This window comes from Leptidea sinapis, chromosome 23, assembly GCF_905404315.1.
Source record: "Leptidea sinapis chromosome 23, ilLepSina1.1, whole genome shotgun sequence".
NCBI lineage: Eukaryota > Metazoa > Arthropoda > Insecta > Lepidoptera > Pieridae > Leptidea > Leptidea sinapis.
This window is the reverse complement of record NC_066287.1, coordinates 4,041,913-4,062,245: the sequence shown is the minus strand read 5'-3', so window position 1 is coordinate 4,062,245 and position 20,333 is coordinate 4,041,913. Positions and strand designations below refer to the sequence as shown.

Genomic DNA, 20,333 nt, shown 5'->3' with positions numbered 1-20,333 from the left:
AGGTATTTCTGTGTACTTGTGCTACATGCAGGCAATGTTTTAAAAAAAAAGTCTGAAGTTGATATTTTTTTTTAAGTTTTAATTAAAATTATTTTATTTAAAAAAGAATATTATAATACTAGAGAACTTTATGGTGTTCTGTTATAAAGAGTATGCTCATTGTAAAGGCAAGTGACTCCTTCGTTTTAGCTGGTGTTGTTAGAAAGTATAGGTGGCTGGCAATCATATACAATCAGGTGATCTAAATATTCATTTGATGCTCCAACTTCGAGAACAATTTAAATTAACAAAATATGCATATTCTTTACAATATATCTATTCACTACAATACCTATGTTAGAAACATTATTATGATCTAATTAAATACAAATTTTCTGGAATGAATATGGTGTATAACTTCAATGATACTTGAGATAAGTTACTAACTGTCCATGGCATAATAATATGCTTTTTTGATATCATACAGGATTTTGTAAAAAGCCTGCCAAATAAATTTTGTAAACTAGTGATGACATCTTAAAATTCTTATGTATATTATAATTACGGTTTTTCAACTTTGGGTTTTTAAATTTCTAAAGTGATTGAGTGAGTGCAAAGTGGTAATACACTATCGAGTGTGTTGTGTAAAGTGTGTCAATAAATGTGAAATGCTAGTTACATGGATTTGGACATTTTGTGACATGAACAAGGTTGTCTATTTGGATTTGAAGAAATAAATAATAACCAATGTGAGTATACCTTTGCTTTATATATTTTAGTGTGCTTGGAAAAAGTTGTCTCTCCATACAACCTGCATTGAGAACGAAATAATAATAATAAGTTTTGAAGGCAAAATTACCCAGTATACAATATATTATGAAACAAATAAGTACTAATATTCTAATACATCATATAAAGATAAAAAAAGATACACAAAACTTATAATCTATCTGGAAAGGTTAATAAAACTCTTCCCAGGCTTCTTGGTCCATATATATATAATATGAAAAAAATATTGCTTGGCATCCCGTCACAAACCGTTTGGAGAATGCGGTTCTGAGATTTGCGGAGTCTATCCCAGAAGAGTTGCTTACTCTTTTTCTCATCACAGCATAGAAATCAGGCACCCTCGATTCAGCAAACATACCCTAGGCACTGCAGTACCTAGGCAATCCCAACAATATGCGAAAAGCATCATTGTACTGCACGCGCATTGTCGTGTATGACTTTTTGAGAAATTTTATAATTGAAAATAGGTTTCTTGTCCATTATTTTGTCTGGTAGTGGACTGGAATTTAAATTCAAATATATTCTATTCTTCCTACTGTGGCTTCTGCGGAAGGAATACCACAAGTGTGCCAATGTCACATTAAAGTAGACCACCAAGCTTAAAGTATTTGTTTTCTAACTTTAATGGTAGTGATCGGTGCTCTTTAGCATTGAAACAAGTACTATTTTCGTATTTTATGCCTAAAAGAAATAAAACATGCCGTTAAACTATAAAGGACATGTTTATTTGCAAAGCTGCCTGACATTTGGAGATCTTCAGAATCATCATTGTATTGACAGTGTTGTCGGAGATATATATATAGTCAAATGTGGAAAAATATGCAATATTCCCAACAAGTATTGAACCAGCAAACATGGCTCATAACAAGCCGAGTCACTCTTCATTTCGTTTGGGAGAATCTTACAATTAAATTAAATTTACACAATAATAAGGTGCCTGTATTGTTTTTGTACTTAGTGATTCAGATCATTTATTGATTAATAATATTAAAGACTAGTGCACTGGCTGAATGTTGTCCTGCTCAAACATTGGTTAAATACTAGAAAAGCGGACCATGAGGTGAGGCTAAAAGTTGAGGAATTTTTCTGTTTGCACAAGGTTTCATCAAAATAAGTCACACATAGTTGATGCACCTCTTGATTGTAAGTGAAACACCCTGTCCCTTATACACAGACATATTTTTATTTCATATTAAGCATGTACAAATACAAATTAAATTTGTAACCAAAATATACGACCCATACTTGAACAGTTGGCTCAGTTGGTAAGTGCGCTCGGAAGGAACCCGGGAGTTCACGGTTTTGAGTCCCGGATCGTTCATAAATTTTCATTACAAATTTATATTTGTGTAATTAACCAGATGTGAGGGATAAAAATGTTTAAAATAGTAAATTGTTTAAACATTAAGCATTTATTTAAATAAAACAAACAAAATTATACATAGGAAAAAACATTTACGGCCTTACAAATAAAATTGGCATAAAGTTATAACTAAGCATAAACCAAGAATATGTAAAATGTTTATAAATAGACATTTTAATTACGAATGGTTTGTTCCGACGTATAACGTTTTCCGCGTTTATTTGCAAGGCAACTTGTCATTCGGAAAACTTCAGAATTATCACTGTATTGACAGTGTTGTCAGCGATATTGTAAGCATTTTGCATATTCTTTGTTTATCATCAGTTATAACTTTATAACAAGTTTATTTGTAAGGCCGTTAAACTAATAACAAATTAGTAATTTTAATGCAAACAATAAATTTAATAAGTGACATGAAAATGGTTACCACTCAGCAATATTATGCTAAACGGGTGCTACGGCGCTGGTTTTCGGCGAAGTCCATTGCGACACAGCTTGCGATGTGGTTCTGTGACGTTTGAACATAACCAAATAGTAACTGGATAGTTTTTTTGTTTGGTTATACTACGAAAACTACTGAATCGATTGGAATAATACTTATACCATAAGTCATAAGATGCAGCCTGTTTCCTAGAAGGTTTTAGTTTTTGATACGCATGATGATATTAGTAATAGGGTTTCGATCTTAGCCTTTGGGTACAGTATCATAATAAAAAAAAAACTACGTTTAAAAAAACCGACTTCAAAAACGGAAAAGTATCAAATAACTATAAATTTAATTTAATACACCTCTTATGCAAACTTTTACCTTTAATGTTAATAAAATATAATTTTAAGTCAGTGCCAAGCCCTAAACAAAATAAAACTTAATATTATAAACAGCTTACTTACTGTAATTATTTAGGTTATCTGGCCCCGCGTGTCTGTCCGCTTGTGTTGTTTTGTTCTAGACGAAGCTATCCCGCTCAAAGTCACGCGTGGCGAGTGTAGGTACCTTTATTACATTTGGCTTGGAACCGACTTCAAAGCTATCAATTTATAGCACATACAAATTATAGTATTTTATTAGTATTTAAAAGTTTGCATAAGAGGTGTATTAAATTAAATTTTTAGTTATTTGATAATTTTCCGTTTTTGATGTCGGTTTTTTTAAACGTAGTTATTTTATTTTTTACGTTTTAGTGTCAGTTAATAATAACATATAATCAACCTGAATGAAAACTCCAAACAAAAGCCGTACACAGAAAACAATTATGTCATCTAGATAGACAAAAATGTTAATAAAAATGCTCATAAAATGAAAACTACTGGGCCAAACTATCTAAATTTTTTAATGGAACCAAATGGCATCTATTTCGCATCGAACATGACGTAAATCGGATCATAAGGCTGAGAGTAATCGGTGTACATACATAATAAAAAAAAATACCGATCGAATTGATAACCTCCTCCTTTTTGAAGTCGGTTAAAAAGGGATGATCCTTTTACACGAAATGCACGTTGTGTTCTTATATGTATTTACTTTTATAATGTATCGGTAATTTCATAGAAGAACACGAAAGAACACTTCGAATAAGTGTGCGGAGGCTTTACACAAGTAGTAGGGATTCGCCGGTTCTGGCTCACAGTAGTAGTGGGGATGAGCCGGTTCTGCCTCCCCGGTTCTGGCTCACTTGTTCGTGATGCCTACTAAAAAAAAAAAAAAAGAAGTTTGGTGTCAAACTGGGGGTTTTGATGTATTTCCGAGCGATTGCGCTGATCCGTTTTTCGATATCTCTTATAGTTTCAAAGTTAGCTTTTTAAGTTAAACAGATCCATACTAATCAGTGGTAATTAACCTAATGATTGGTGAGCGCCTCAATGTGAATTCTATGAATGTGATAGATGTAATTAGTAAATTACCTCTCACATTCGTTACTAAGATTAAAACGACAGTTTTGTGCTGTGTGTCTTATTTATGTTAAAAGATTATAAAAATAAAGTATATAATAAAACATCGTTGCAGATTGTATCATTTTCAAAATATTTGATGAAATCATTCAAAATCTTCTTATTAAACTCAAAGTATAGATACATTAAACAGTACTCGCTAAATATACTGCGTCAAATAAATTCTTTACTCTTGTAGTATTGTAGATATACATTCTGCAATTGCTTTGTAAAAACCTCGGCTGGAATCCCTAAGCTGGACGATCATATGAATCGAAGTATTGTCCCATATCATGTTCATCAATGTGTATTGTAACAACCCAGTGAGAGCCTGGCTTATTTTCACTATCTATATCAAGTCAAGTGAAAAAAATCTTTATTCACTGTAAAACATTATAAGGTATTTAGTGCAAGTCAGGTTGAAGTACAAAAGTTACAATGGCATACAACAATATTCATTAACAAAATTTAGAAAATTAATTCCAACTATCTTTATCATTCAAATAATCTTTCACATTATAATAGGCCTTGGATGTTAATTTATTTTTTACGATACATTTAATTTTTTTAATAGGTACGATTTTACTATCATTTGGGAGTTCATTATAAAATATAACACAATCCACATTAAAATATTAAGATATTTAATTTTACGGAGCCTAGTAGATGGAATTGCGAGTTTATGTGGAATTGCGAGTTTATGTTTGTCTCGAGTATTGACATTATGTACATCACTGTTCTTTTTAAATTGGCTAATATGTTCATGAGCGTATAGGAGGTTCTCGTATATGTACTGGCAGTGTAATGTCATAATATTAATTTAACTAAACTTTTCTCTCAATGAACCCCTTGAACGCATTTTATATATTGCTGACAATATAACAGGGCGTAACAACGTATATCGACTATCGGTTTGCTGCGTAAATATTATTTTGAATACTGAGATCAATTTTCTTCAAATAATTCTGTATCTCGATTGTATTCAAATTAGTTTAGAATAAGCTCTTGTCAGTTGAGGGATTGAATATTTATGCGGTTCATGTATTTTATTCATGTATTTAAAAGTTATTGTGTTACAACTTACAATAAAACAAAACATCATTTTATGTACTTATATTAATTCAAAATTATAAGGCAATATAGTAGTAAGTTTAACCAAAAATAATACACAGCCTTACAAACGATCAAACATAAACATAACTGCGGTAATCTATGGAAATATTGTGATTTTTATCAATTTTATTGTAAAAGAGCTTATTCAAAACGAACTTTGGTTTTTGAAATATGTAACTTGAGTTAAATGATATAGCTCTTTGTCATTATCTTGATGTAACAAATTTTGAGATAAATAAAATAAACTTTGGTTTCTGTGATTACTTCCTTTCGTGAATATATCAACAATCCGACAATCAGACTTCCTCATCAGGTCATCAATTATTATTAGGATTAGTTTAAGATTTCTGTCAAACATATTATAGAGATCAGGCAGTTATATCTTGAAAGTAATTAACATGGTTGAGATTTTATAAAGGTTGCTATATATCATCAAAGTATCAAGTGATTTAGATAAAATTTGTGTCACTGACATCATTCAAAAATTTTATAAAATTATTTGCGAAAACTGATTATCCACATCCACACACAATGCAACTTCTACTACAAAAAAGGTTTCAAATAATATAATGAGACGATTTATTGTTAAACAACCATTTATTGATTATATTTCAATATAATAATTTATAAGTAAACTAAAATACAGTACCTACATCGTAACTTACTCCACAAGTTATGTATCTAATCCTATTCTTTTCAAAAAAATTAATTCAACCTTAAAACTTATATAATATTTTTTAATTTATGATGACTCCAAGCTAATGTATCAATATAATTTGCTTAGATATACCGTTTGGTATGACAAACTAGATTTATTTATTCGTTGAGTGAAAATATTATGCTTAATGACTTAAATCTATGCATTGAACAATATTCATTCTTATTTTCAAATAGGCATATCTTTTAATTTTCCATTTTCATATACTTACTTAGTTACACTTTTATTAAATTTGAATGTGAATTGTCCAACAACATCTAATGCATGCGTTTACATCTAAGTACTAGGAATTGATTAAATATGTTAACTTTGTTTTCATCTTTATAATTATGGTACCGCACTCTATTAATTGACTTTTGGATAGCAAACAATTTTTTCTGTAATCAGAGGTTTAGAAACGCAAATGTAAATCAAGTTTTATATCCGTGTAAAATTTTTATATATCAGTGTACAATAATTTTAATTTATTTCGAAACTTATTTAACTAGTGAAAGTCATTGCATTAGAGTTTTAGAAATATTCAATATATAAAATCCCAAATTAATAGGTTTATTGAAGAACAATTTAGTTTTTCGTAATTGAACTGCAACCAAATTCTCATTTTAAAATAGATAAACTATGGAATTCTATCTTGGCAATTAAATCTTGTACACTTTTACATTTACTCTTTTTTCAATCTTTACCATTGTTATTTATACACTGATTTATTCATTAATTTATAAAAATATTTTCGAAATCAGCTGTAGGTAGCTTGTTTATGCATGTTCCCATTTAAATCTATGTAATATTGTAACTATGAGCTTTGTTTGAATTTTAAATTTCTATCAATATTTTGTAATTTCTGTGTGTGCGCGTGTGAAGGGCCCATATTGGCACACCTAAAGTTCTTTACCCGAAATTGTTCTTCCTAACTATTTGTAATCCGAATGATCATTCTTCCTAAAAATTTTCATCCTAAAGTTTTCATTCATACTATTTGTAGTGCTACCGGCGATGCTCATATCACTGATGTTTCCGAAAATTGTAATTAATAACATCATTAATGTAAATATATTTAAACTCCTACTGTTTTTTATCATAACGCTTTTATCCCTAAACATACTCACCATAATATTTTCACTCATACTCAGAATGAAACATTTACCAAGTGTAATAAAAAATATATGTGGGTAGAAGATTATATTTATAGTTTCAATGATTATTATTTTAGCTTGATATACCTATAATCTTTTATCTTATTTAGATTTTGTTTTCTGAAATATTACTATAAATAATGGGTGTTGCCCGGCCTGCGGCCGGGCTCATATGTATTTATGTTCTAACTTAACCTAACCTACCTTTAGTTTCTAGAAAAGGATATGGTTATAAGATCTAGATTCTGTTTTCTGAATTATAACTATTAATACTAGAGTGAAAAGAAAATACATCGACAAAAATGATAGAATTAAAAATATATTGATTATTTGAAAGCTATAGCCGCTAATATTAAACTTATTTAATTGAAATGTATATATGAAAACATGTATTTAACTACTTGTACCATGGTACTATTATTCTTATATGTTATACCTACATGTTATGTGAAAACAAAGTTAGGCAAAATTTGTGTATATAATATTGATTATTATGAATAAAAAGAAAGCTAAAAAATCATTATTATTTGGAAAATTTAGTCTTAAAGTTTGAAATTGTTCTTCCTTCAAATATTTGACAAGTTTGTCTAAACTGAATGAAAAAAATTTAATCGAATCAACATATTGTCAGTTGAATTTTACGATTATTTAATTTTATAGTTTTTGTGAATGACTTGTATTTTTCTTACGTTTGTGGAATAATATCAATTACTTTTTCAATAGAATTTAATGCATGAACAACGGAAAAGATATTATTCAAATCATCTTACAAGTAACATCTGTAAAAATAACGTAATGCAATTATATAGTACTCTAAAAATCGTCACAGTTAATGAATCAGCTTTTTGTAGTAGAATAATTTCATATTAAATTAAGAGTAAGTAAATTTTACCAATAACATAGGTTAATCTAGATTCTGTTTTCTGAAAAAGATTTACTTACTCTTAATTTAATATGAAATTATTCTATTACAAAAAGCTTTCTTTTTTAAAATTACTTTTGATTTCTTAAATACTGAGTTTCATCTTACAATAAGTACTCAATAACTAAGTTTGCAAAATCTTTTCAGTATCATTGGAGTCAAAGTTTACGTATAACGACACAAGTATTTTTATGGAAATTAAAAAAATTGTGTGTAAGCATGGTTTTGATGAATGGTTAAATCATGTCCGAATTGGATGGAGGAAAACTTCAAAAGCGTACCTATGTAACAAACGGATATAATAATAATAAAGATATCAAATCATTTTTGATAGAGTTCAAAAACATTTCTGGTGATTCTAATGTTTGTAATTGGTAAAATTTACTTACTCTTAATTTAATATGAAATTATTCTACTACAAAAAGCTGATTCATTAACTGTGACGATTTTTAGAGTACTATATAATTGCATTACGTTATTTTTACAGATGTTACTTGTAAGATGATTTGAATAATATCTTTTCCGTTGTTCATGCATTAAATTCTATTGAAAAAGTAATTGATATTATTCCACAAACGTAAGAAAAATACAAGTCATTCACAAAAACTATAAAATTAAATAATCGTAAAATTCAACTGACAATATGTTGATTCGATTAAATTTTTTTCATTCAGTTTAGACAAACTTGTCAAATATTTGAAGGAAGAACAATTTCAAACTTTAAGACTAAATTTTCCAAATAATAATGATTTTTTAGCTTTCTTTTTATTCATAATAATCAATATTATATACACAAATTTTGCCTAACTTTGTTTTCACATAACATGTAGGTATAACATATAAGAATAATAGTACCATGGTACAAGTAGTTAAATACATGTTTTCATATATACATTTCAATTAAATAAGTTTAATATTAGCGGCTATAGCTTTCAAATAATCAATATATTTTTAATTCTATCATTTTTGTCGATGTATTTTCTTTTCACTCTAGTATTAATAGTTATAATTCAGAAAACAGAATCTAGATCTTATAACCATATCCTTTTCTAGAAACTAAAGGTAGGTTAGGTTAAGTTAGAACATAAATACATATGAGCCCGGCCGCAGGCCGGGCAACACCCATTATTTATAGTAATATTTCAGAAAACAAAATCTAAATAAGATAAAAGATTATAGGTATATCAAGCTAAAATAATAATCATTGAAACTATAAATATAATCTTCTACCCACATATATTTTTTATTACACTTGGTAAATGTTTCATTCTGAGTATGAGTGAAAATATTATGGTGAGTATGTTTAGGGATAAAAGCGTTATGATAAAAAACAGTAGGAGTTTAAATATATTTACATTAATGATGTTATTAATTACAATTTTCGGAAACATCAGTGATATGAGCATCGCCGGTAGCACTACAAATAGTATGAATGAAAACTTTAGGATGAAAATTTTTAGGAAGAATGATCATTCGGATTACAAATAGTTAGGAAGAACAATTTCGGGTAAAGAACTTTAGGTGTGCCAATATGGGCCCTTCACACGCGCACACACAGAAATTACAAAATATTGATAGAAATTTAAAATTCAAACAAAGCTCATAGTTACAATATTACATAGATTTAAATGGGAACATGCATAAACAAGCTACCTACAGCTGATTTCGAAAATATTTTTATAAATTAATGAATAAATCAGTGTATAAATAACAATGGTAAAGATTGAAAAAAGAGTAAATGTAAAAGTGTACAAGATTTAATTGCCAAGATAGAATTCCATAGTTTATCTATTTTAAAATGAGAATTTGGTTGCAGTTCAATTACGAAAAACTAAATTGTTCTTCAATAAACCTATTAATTTGGGATTTTATATATTGAATATTTCTAAAACTCTAATGCAATGACTTTCACTAGTTAAATAAGTTTCGAAATAAATTAAAATTATTGTACACTGATATATAAAAATTTTACACGGATATAAAACTTGATTTACATTTGCGTTTCTAAACCTCTGATTACAGAAAAAATTGTTTGCTATCCAAAAGTCAATTAATAGAGTGCGGTACCATAATTATAAAGATGAAAACAAAGTTAACATATTTAATCAATTCCTAGTACTTAGATGTAAACGCATGCATTAGATGTTGTTGGACAATTCACATTCAAATTTAATAAAAGTGTAACTAAGTAAGTATATGAAAATGGAAAATTAAAAGATATGCCTATTTGAAAATAAGAATGAATATTGTTCAATGCATAGATTTAAGTCATTAAGCATAATATTTTCACTCAACGAATAAATAAATCTAGTTTGTCATACCAAACGGTATATCTAAGCAAATTATATTGATACATTAGCTTGGAGTCATCATAAATTAAAAAATATTATATAAGTTTTAAGGTTGAATTAATTTTTTTGAAAAGAATAGGATTAGATACATAACTTGTGGAGTAAGTTACGATGTAGGTACTGTATTTTAGTTTACTTATAAATTATTATATTGAAATATAATCAATAAATGGTTGTTTAACAATAAATCGTCTCATTATATTATTTGAAACCTTTTTTGTAGTAGAAGTTGCATTGTGTGTGGATGTGGATAATCAGTTTTCGCAAATAATTTTATAAAATTTTTGAATGATGTCAGTGACACAAATTTTATCTAAATCACTTGATACTTTGATGATATATAGCAACCTTTATAAAATCTCAACCATGTTAATTACTTTCAAGATATAACTGCCTGATCTCTATAATATGTTTGACAGAAATCTTAAACTAATCCTAATAATAATTGATGACCTGATGAGGAAGTCTGATTGTCGGATTGTTGATATATTCACGAAAGGAAGTAATCACAGAAACCAAAGTTTATTTTATTTATCTCAAAATTTGTTACATCAAGATAATGACAAAGAGCTATATCATTTAACTCAAGTTACATATTTCAAAAACCAAAGTTCGTTTTGAATAAGCTCTTTTACAATAAAATTGATAAAAATCACAATATTTCCATAGATTACCGCAGTTATGTTTATGTTTGATCGTTTGTAAGGCTGTGTATTATTTTTGGTTAAACTTACTACTATATTGCCTTATAATTTTGAATTAATATAAGTACATAAAATGATGTTTTGTTTTATTGTAAGTTGTAACACAATAACTTTTAAATACATGAATAAAATACATGAACCGCATAAATATTCAATCCCTCAACTGACAAGAGCTTATTCTAAACTAATTTGAATACAATCGAGATACAGAATTATTTGAAGAAAATTGATCTCAGTATTCAAAATAATATTTACGCAGCAAACCGATAGTCGATATACGTTGTTACGCCCTGTTATATTGTCAGCAATATATAAAATGCGTTCAAGGGGTTCATTGAGAGAAAAGTTTAGTTAAATTAATATTATGACATTACACTGCCAGTACATATACGAGAACCTCCTATACGCTCATGAACATATTAGCCAATTTAAAAAGAACAGTGATGTACATAATGTCAATACTCGAGACAAACATAAACTCGCAATTCCACATAAACTCGCAATTCCATCTACTAGGCTCCGTAAAATTAAATATCTTAATATTTTAATGTGGATTGTGTTATATTTTATAATGAACTCCCAAATGATAGTAAAATCGTACCTATTAAAAAAATTAAATGTATCGTAAAAAATAAATTAACATCCAAGGCCTATTATAATGTGAAAGATTATTTGAATGATAAAGATAGTTGGAATTAATTTTCTAAATTTTGTTAATGAATATTGTTGTATGCCATTGTAACTTTTGTACTTCAACCTGACTTGCACTAAATAACTTATAATGTTTTACAGTGAATAAAGATTTTTTTCACTTGACTTGATATAGATAGTGAAAATAAGCCAGGCTCTCACTGGGTTGTTACAATACACATTGATGAACATGATATGGGACAATACTTCGATTCATATGATCGTCCAGCTTAGGGATTCCAGCCGAGGTTTTTACAAAGCAATTGCAGAATGTATATCTACAATACTACAAGAGTAAAGAATTTATTTGACGCAGTATATTTAGCGAGTACTGTTTAATGTATCTATACTTTGAGTTTAATAAGAAGATTTTGAATGATTTCATCAAATATTTTGAAAATGATACAATCTGCAACGATGTTTTATTATATACTTTATTTTTATAATCTTTTAACATAAATAAGACACACAGCACAAAACTGTCGTTTTAATCTTAGTAACGAATGTGAGAGGTAATTTACTAATTACATCTATCACATTCATAGAATTCACATTGAGGCGCTCACCAATCATTAGGTTAATTACCACTGATTAGTATGGATCTGTTTAACTTAAAAAGCTAACTTTGAAACTATAAGAGATATCGAAAAACGGATCAGCGCAATCGCTCGGAAATACATCAAAACCCCCAGTTTGACACCAAACTTCTTTTTTTTTTTTTTTAGTAGGCATCACGAACAAGTGAGCCAGAACCGGGGAGGCAGAACCGGCTCATCCCCACTACTACTGTGAGCCAGAACCGGCGAATCCCTACTACTTACACAAGATGCCGGCTAGATTATGGGTACCACAACGGCGCCCTTTTCTTCCGTGAAGCAGTAATGTGTAAGTGTTATTGTGTTTCGGTCTAAAGGGAGCCGTATCTATTGAAATTACGGGGCAAATGAGACTTAACATCTCATTTCTCAAGGTGACGAGCGCAATTGTAGTGCCGCTCAGAATTTTAGACTCAATCATGAATCCTAAGCGGCACTCACTGTAATGGGCAGGACGTATCAATTACCATTATCTTGATGAAAATTGGTGTGTGTTGTAAGAACAAGTGATTGCTCATTTAAAGGATATAAGATGATTCCTGCCGCCGAATTCCACCTTCGCACGACACGCCACAAGTTAGGATATCATCCCCACCATCTGATGTGTGGCGGTCCTCCACCGTGCGGTTTTGAAGGAGCTTTCTTCCACAAAGCTGTGAAATGATCTTTCTTGTGCGGTGTTTCCGGGACGATACGACATGGGTACCTTCAAAAAAAGCGCCTACACCTTCCTTAAAGGCCGGCAACGCTCCTGTGATTCCTCTGGTGTTGCAAGAGAATGTGTGCGGCGGTGATCACTTAACAATAGGCGACCCGTACGCCCGTTTGTCCTCCTATTCCATAAAAAAAAAGAATTATCTTACGGTAGTTTTTAACATGAATTCACTTTTGTAGTGATTTCTATTTTGAATAGAAATTTTTAAATTTTGATTTCAATTAAGTAGCAAAATATGTAGAAGCAAAAGCTACGTTTTTGTTATTCGACCTAGGCTAGTTGTTACTGTTGTAGTTAGCATACAAACGATAGCACTACCGAAAATATTATACTCGCGTAGTCACTGACAAGAAACAAGTACAGCTCGGGATCGGTTTGTTTTAAGAGTTCCCAAGGGAGCACGATACAAGTTTAATTCGGGTGAGAAATGATGATTAAACTCATGAATTCTCTATATATATAAAAATGAATTGCTGTTCGTTAGTCTCGCTAAAACTCGAGAACGGATGGACCGATTTGGCTGATTTTGGTCTTGAATTATTTTTGGAAGTACAGGGAAGGTTTAAAAGGTAAATAAATAGGAAAATGCTCGGAATTAAATAAAAATAAACAAATTTGTTTTTTCTTTGATGCGTACCCCGTCGAATTTATTGATGCAACGGTTTGACAGTTATGCTGTGAAACAATTTCATTACAACAACAGGGTGCATTTTTACGAAGCAATTCTTGATGTTATGAAATATTATTGACAAATTCATAAAAAGACATTATTTTATTTATTATATACAGAACAACGTCTGTCGGGTCAGCTAGTAAACAATAAAATTATTCAAACTTTGTGAGTTTTCTTGAGTGTAAATTCCGCTAAGATTTGTCTTTAAAGAATTCGACACGTGTTTCGCGTCTACACGAGGCATCCTCGGAAGATGTTGTTGACTCGGTAAATTCTAGTACGAAACAGTTTCATCTTCGATTGATTAAAGACAAATTTTAGCGGAATTCACACGCAAGACAACTCACAAAATTTGGATAACTATCGATTTCCGCAAAATTAGTCCTAATTCAACAAGCAATGAAATCAATGTATTGAAGGGTGAATTAATTTCCTTTTAGATGGCGCACTACCCCCAACCGTCGACCCTGGAGGATGCGCTGCCACTCCTGGACCGTCCCGACCTGCGGCTCCGGCAGCAACTGGGGGAGAGGCTCGTGGCGCTGGTGCGTCGTGAGGAGATCACCCAGGACATTGCGGCGCAGCTCATTGATTCCCTGGTGGCTTGGCTCAACGGAGGGAACTTTAAGGTATCTGTATCTATCTATGCATATCACGGGGAGTGCTCAGAGGAGCTGTTCGGGTTGACTCCATTGGCCGATTTCCACCACCGGATATTATAACGTACAATGCAAAATATCACCCGCATCACGTTGACTTATGACATTCCACGACCGCGCCTTTTGCAAGAAATTTCTTGCCTGGCACAGCCTCTTTGTGGAATCAATTACCGGCTGTTGTTTTCTTGAACCGATGCGAGTCAAGTATCTTCGAGAAAAGAGCAGAGCACGGCAATACTTCAAGCCGGCCCACTTTCTAGCGCTCTACAAAGCGCAGGCCCGGCCGGACACATGGAGTATTGCTGTCATCTCTGGTCTGGCGCACCCCAGTATCAGCTCGATCCATTTGACCACGTGCAACGCAGAGCAGCTCGAATTGTCGGGGACCCAGTGCTGTGAACGGCTGGATCGCTTGGCGTTGCGTAAAGGCGTCGCTTCACGTTCGCTTCTGCTTGTGGGTCTTCTACCGCATTTATCATGGGGTGTGTTCCGAAGAGTTGTTTCACCTGATTCCTGCCGCCGAATTCTACCTTCGCTCGACACGCCACAAGTTAGGATATCATCCCCACCATCTGGATGTGTGGCGGTCCTCCACAGTGCGGTTTTCAAGGAGCTTTCTTCCACGTACTACAAAGCTATGGAATGAATTTCCTTGTGCGGTGTTTCCGGGACGATGGGTACCTTCAAAAAAAGCGCGTACACCTTCCTTAAAGGCTAGCAACGGATCTCTTGCCCCTTGTCCATGGATATCAGGTTTTTATAAAAGAGGCGGCAAATGGTCTCTTATATAAAAAAAAAAGATATAAAGAAATGTGCGAACGCAAGAAGTTATTCTTCTTTAGAGTAATAAAACAAAAATCCTTAAAAAATTATTTCTTGTGCTATTTTACGTTCAACTTCAATAAAATCGTAATCGAAAGAAAGAAATATCATTTATTCAAATATGGCAAAATCACACGTAGATATGTGTTATACAGTATGGTTTGCATATGAAATAAATGAAAATACAAGTCATACTGATCCACAGAAGTATAGAAAAATTTATTATTAAATTAAAATCCCTAAATTATAAAAGTGAAATTTTCAAAGAAAATAAATATCAAATTTGAATTAGAAAAAAGAATACAGTCTGTTTAGGCAACGTGCTTTGACCCCGAGGAGGGACAACGTAGCACACAGGCGCCAAATCGGCTGTTACTTCCCTTCTCGTAAACAAGCTCTTAACAATAAGCGAAAAAATGAAAATTGATTTAAACATTTCACTTGAACTTTTAGAAAGTTAAATTAATGAATACAGTCCATCATTTAAAACAATCACGCCCTGTGTAAGGCACCCACTTGGTTTCACGGACGCTCTGACAGATCGTACACACCACCCGGAAGGTAGCCAAAAACTGATTACTGAATCAACAAACTAAAATGGCGAAAAAAAAATTAAGGCGTAACTAGGGCAGGCCACACAATTCTAGTTTATCGATATTTTATTTACAATTACTTACCAATAACCTAAACAAGGTATTAAAACTAGTATTTTTGTGTTATTCGAATGTTTTAATATTTTTAACAATTAATAAATTATTAATGGATAAGCTTTGTAAAAAAATTGTTTATTTTTGTAAGTTCAATACTTTTTTCTATGAAAATAAGGGACAAGACGAGCAGGACGTTCAGCTGATGGTAGTTGATACGCCCTGCCCATTACAATGCAGTGCCACTCAGGATTCTTGAAAAACCCCAAAAATTCTGAGCGCTACACTACAACTGCGCTCGTCACCTTGAGACATTAGATGTTATGTCTCATTTGCCCAGTAATTTCACTAGCTACGGCGCCCTTCAGACCAAAACACATTATTGCTTACACATTACTGCTTCAGCGCAGATATAGGCGCCGTTGTGGTACCCATAATCTAGCCGGCATCCTGTACAAAAGAGCATCCCACTGGTAAAACTGAATTTACGAAACCACTATTTTCTGAGTGGTTCCCTGAGCAGCGAACAAGTATGTTGGTACAATTTTTGATAGGTTGCTTTCAAATTGCAAACAAGTAATAACTTGTTATTGTTTAGTTCTTCCAAATTCACAATCATTATCTCTAAACTACTTCATAATTTGTAAAAACAAACTTACGAAACGAAGCTATTTAGTTCTAAATTTCTATGGTGTAGTATTATTACAATAATCATTACAGAACAATTTCAAATTAAACTTAAACAGCTTATTGTTTATTGATTACAACTCTCTTTAAAGAAAGCTAATTATCGATAGATGTCCTTACCCTACGCCGTACGAAGTTCGACCTTGCCTTTGAATAAAGTCGCCGCCCGCGACCGTCAAAGAGATACCGCCGGACGTGTACGCTACCAAAGGAATGCCGCCAGTGTCTTGACACGTGTATTTTATAGCATAGACACATGGTCGGATTTGCTACGAAGGGACCATACGACGGGCCGGTGGGGGTGGGTGTACCCTTCGCGCCAATTCGTCCGCCGTCGTACTCAGTACGGTCCGGATGGTAATAATAATAATTTTGTGCGATGGACAATGCGACATACCATCGAATATGGTCCGTTACCAGACCGCGTCCGATGGTTCGGCCGCACCAAATCCGACCATTTGTTTAGGCTATAAAATACACGTATCAAGACACTGGCGGCTTTTCTTTCAAAGCGCTGCCCTTAAACTTTTGCACGGCAAATTGGCAACGCCGTTTATGATATTGAAATATTCAAGTTCATTGAACCATAGACCCAGTTACATAATTCTACAGAACATTGAAATTTGCCTAAAATGAAATGTCTACTTTTTGACAAAACCAATGCACGGATTTTTTTATATTTTGGTATATTGTCAGCAAATATTCTAACGAGTATGTACCTACATTATATGCTACTATATACCAAAATAACTCAAACTTTTTGACTTATTTGTGTAAGTTAAAAGAGAAGTTATTAATCATAAAAAAAACTCAAATAAGTAAGAGTGCAGTAGATGTATAAATTCGCGTATACTGTAAATAATCGTGCTGGGTCTGTACATTTTATATTTTTAAAAACCTAGGTGTGAGAAAGAGATGGAATATATGAAGACCATGAAACCGTTGAAAAATGAATTACTTATCGGGTAAATTGTGACAGCTTCAGATTATTGATAGCTAATTACAGTAGAAGGTAGTAATTTATCTCTACTATATAGTATATTGGGACCGGCCGTAAGTTTATGCTTCAACCATCCCTGCATGTAACGGCGAGTCGTATGGATAACGACTCGTTTCCTAGTACCGTCCAACAATAGAACTATCTAGCACACTCATCATTCTCCGCCAATATATATGAGCTTTGCGCCTCACAGCACCCGTGTTTCTATTCTGCAGTATGGATAAGCTACAAAAGTATTGTTAAAACCACGGACAATCGCGATTCGAGTTTATCAAACTAAATACCTGACGAAAATTTTTTTTTAAGTAATCCTACCTACTGAGGTCCCGGGTTCGAATCCAAGTGCAAGGTGCAAGCATTTATATGAATATGGATGTTTGTTTCAGAGTCATGGATGTTTAAATGTATTTATGTATGTTTATATAAATTTATGTATGTTTAAGTAATTATATTGTATTAAATATATCATTGTCTTGTAACCCATAACACAGGCTATATACGCTTAACTTGGGGCAAGATAATTTGTGTAAAAAGTGTGTTAATATTATTAGTATTATTATTAAATTACGCACCTATTTTCTATTTGAATTATCATTACAATAATAAATTTTCTTCTCATAATATTGGACGTTTACATGTGTATAGATTCTATAAATAAATTTAAATGTTTTATAAAAAAATGGCTCTGTCGTAAATCCTATTATTCCACTGCTGAATATCTAAATGATCGGACAGCCTGGGACTAGATTGTGATTATTTTATAGCGATAGAAATGACTGTAGCAAAAAAAGAATGCTGGGAGAGTTTCTTGCGCCGCTTCTTCTCTCTCAGAGCGCCATTTGTTTCCGAAGCGGTAAAAGTATCTAGTAGCTATTAGAAATGACATCAAAAAGAATTCTAAAGGAATAAATTTTAAGAAAATAAATGCCTTTTGTGCCTTTTATAGGACGTCAAATTAGAATTGTACGTTTCGAAATGAGTTCACTCGATCGATGGATTCACCACCGTGAAGGCTGGCGCTATCTCTTTTTTATGAGAAAAAAAATGGGGAGATGAGTAGTATCACGTTCAAGAGGCACGCCATTTTAATGCAGTGTCGCTCAGGATTCTTTGAAAGCAAAATTCTGTACGGCATTACAATTGCGCTCGTCACTTTGAGTGATGTTAAGTGTCATTGTCATAATGCGAAACTTGGACCCTAAACAAAGCACTGAGAGAGAAACTTGCCGTTACACAGAGATCAATGGAGAGGAGTATGACCCGTTATAAACTGCAGGATAAGATAAGAAACAATGACCTAAGGAAAATTACGAAACTTACCGACGTACTCAAACGAATCGACCAACAAAAGTGGAGATGGGCAGGGCATGTGATGCGAGATAAAGTGGGGAAATGGAGCAAAAGACTAACCGAATGGTACCCAAGAGATGGCAAAAGAGAACGAGGAAGACAGCACACAAGGTGGGAAGATGAAATATAATTGACAGCAGGACCTAACTGGAGAAGAGTTGCCCAAAACAGAAAAGAGTGAAAATCGTTGGAGGAGGCCTTTGCCAATCGGCACGCCGAACTAAGAGACATTTTATTAGCTTAAGATTATTGTTTATTCAAATGTTAAATGTTTTTTAGTTCGGAATTAAATTGCTTTATTATTATTATTAAGTGTCATTAGCAATTACTAGTACGCATGAATTAGTCCTAATGAGAAACGTTCGCGACCTTGCGCTTAACAACAGCTGCCTCCCCCGTACTACAAACCTCTTACATTAACAAGATTGCGATAATTTTTATCGGCAGTCGCTACACCGACAGGTTTCATAATATAACCAACTCACATGGGCGCGCCTCGTTCAGAATGAGACGCCGATACTGAGACAAGCACAATAATGATTCATTGAATAATCGGCAGTTCTGATGGACGATTTCGTGTTACGAGATGTTTTATATCGCTTGTGTTTTAAGTGCGTATGCTTTAAAGAGATGAGAGTGATTTAAAAGATCTGCGGGTCGCAAGTTCAACTCCTTTGTAGTGTTGTGATGTTTTTATCGTTTCTGCCGAATCGCTTCATCAATCTTAAAGATACGTTCGAGTAAGTAAGTGGGTTATCATCTTTTAGTACTGCTATTTTCGGCATGACGCATTTACATTTAAAAATAAATTCGCATAGGTTTATTTTACTGCAATGCAAATAAATAATACACTGGTGACTAAGAGGTGAATGTAAACGATTCCTACGAGGGTGTAATTTGTACATTCTCGAAAAGGAATCGGACAGTCTTCCGTGTTTCTTTTATGGAAAAGGGGTACAAACGAGCGATACGGGTCACATGGTGTTATGTGATCATCGCCGCACACATTCTCTTGCAACACCAGAGGAATCACAGGAGTGTTGTAGGCACTTAAGGAAAGTACGTACGCGCTTTTTTTTGAAGGTACCCATGCCGCATCGTCCCGGAAACACCTCACAAGGAAGCCATTCCACATCTCTGTGGTATGTGGAAGAAAAATCCTTGAAAACCGCACTGTGGAGAAACGCCACACATCCAGTGGGTTATAGGTACATATAGAGCCTTATCCTACACACGTACAAGAAAAATAAAAAATAATTATTATAAATTTTGCAAATAAAAAACAAATATTATTACTACAAATTAATAAATACTGATAGCAGTGAGTTATTTGAAGTCTTTTTGACACTTCTTTTAAAGTATTTCATAGGCTGGTTTGTGTGCCAATAGCCAAACGAAAAAAAAAACACATGAATAGTTAAGAAATAAATATTGATCTAGATTTACTTCTCGCTAAAATGCCTAAGAAGTGTATCCTCGTTCACCTTTTCCGA

The 20,333-nt window shown here is 32.5% G+C and overlaps 2 protein-coding genes across 4 annotated transcripts in view; one reads left to right on the top strand and one right to left on the bottom strand.

Annotated features, from left to right (window-relative positions):
- Positions 1 to 20,333, bottom strand: part of LOC126971377 (uncharacterized) — a 453,035-nt gene that overhangs the window by 312,429 nt on the left and 120,273 nt on the right. The window lies entirely within an intron of this gene.
- LOC126971327 (CLIP-associating protein) overlaps positions 1 to 20,333 on the top strand; it is a 92,626-nt gene that overhangs the window by 3,025 nt on the left and 69,268 nt on the right. For all 3 annotated transcript variants that reach the window (XM_050817565.1, XM_050817564.1, XM_050817563.1), the window contains exons 2-3: positions 579 to 728; positions 14,116 to 14,304. In XM_050817565.1, coding sequence (XP_050673522.1) covers positions 14,116 to 14,304 — 189 coding nt within the window. In that variant the 5' untranslated portion in view covers positions 579 to 728. The remainder of the gene's footprint in view (positions 1 to 578; positions 729 to 14,115; positions 14,305 to 20,333) is intronic.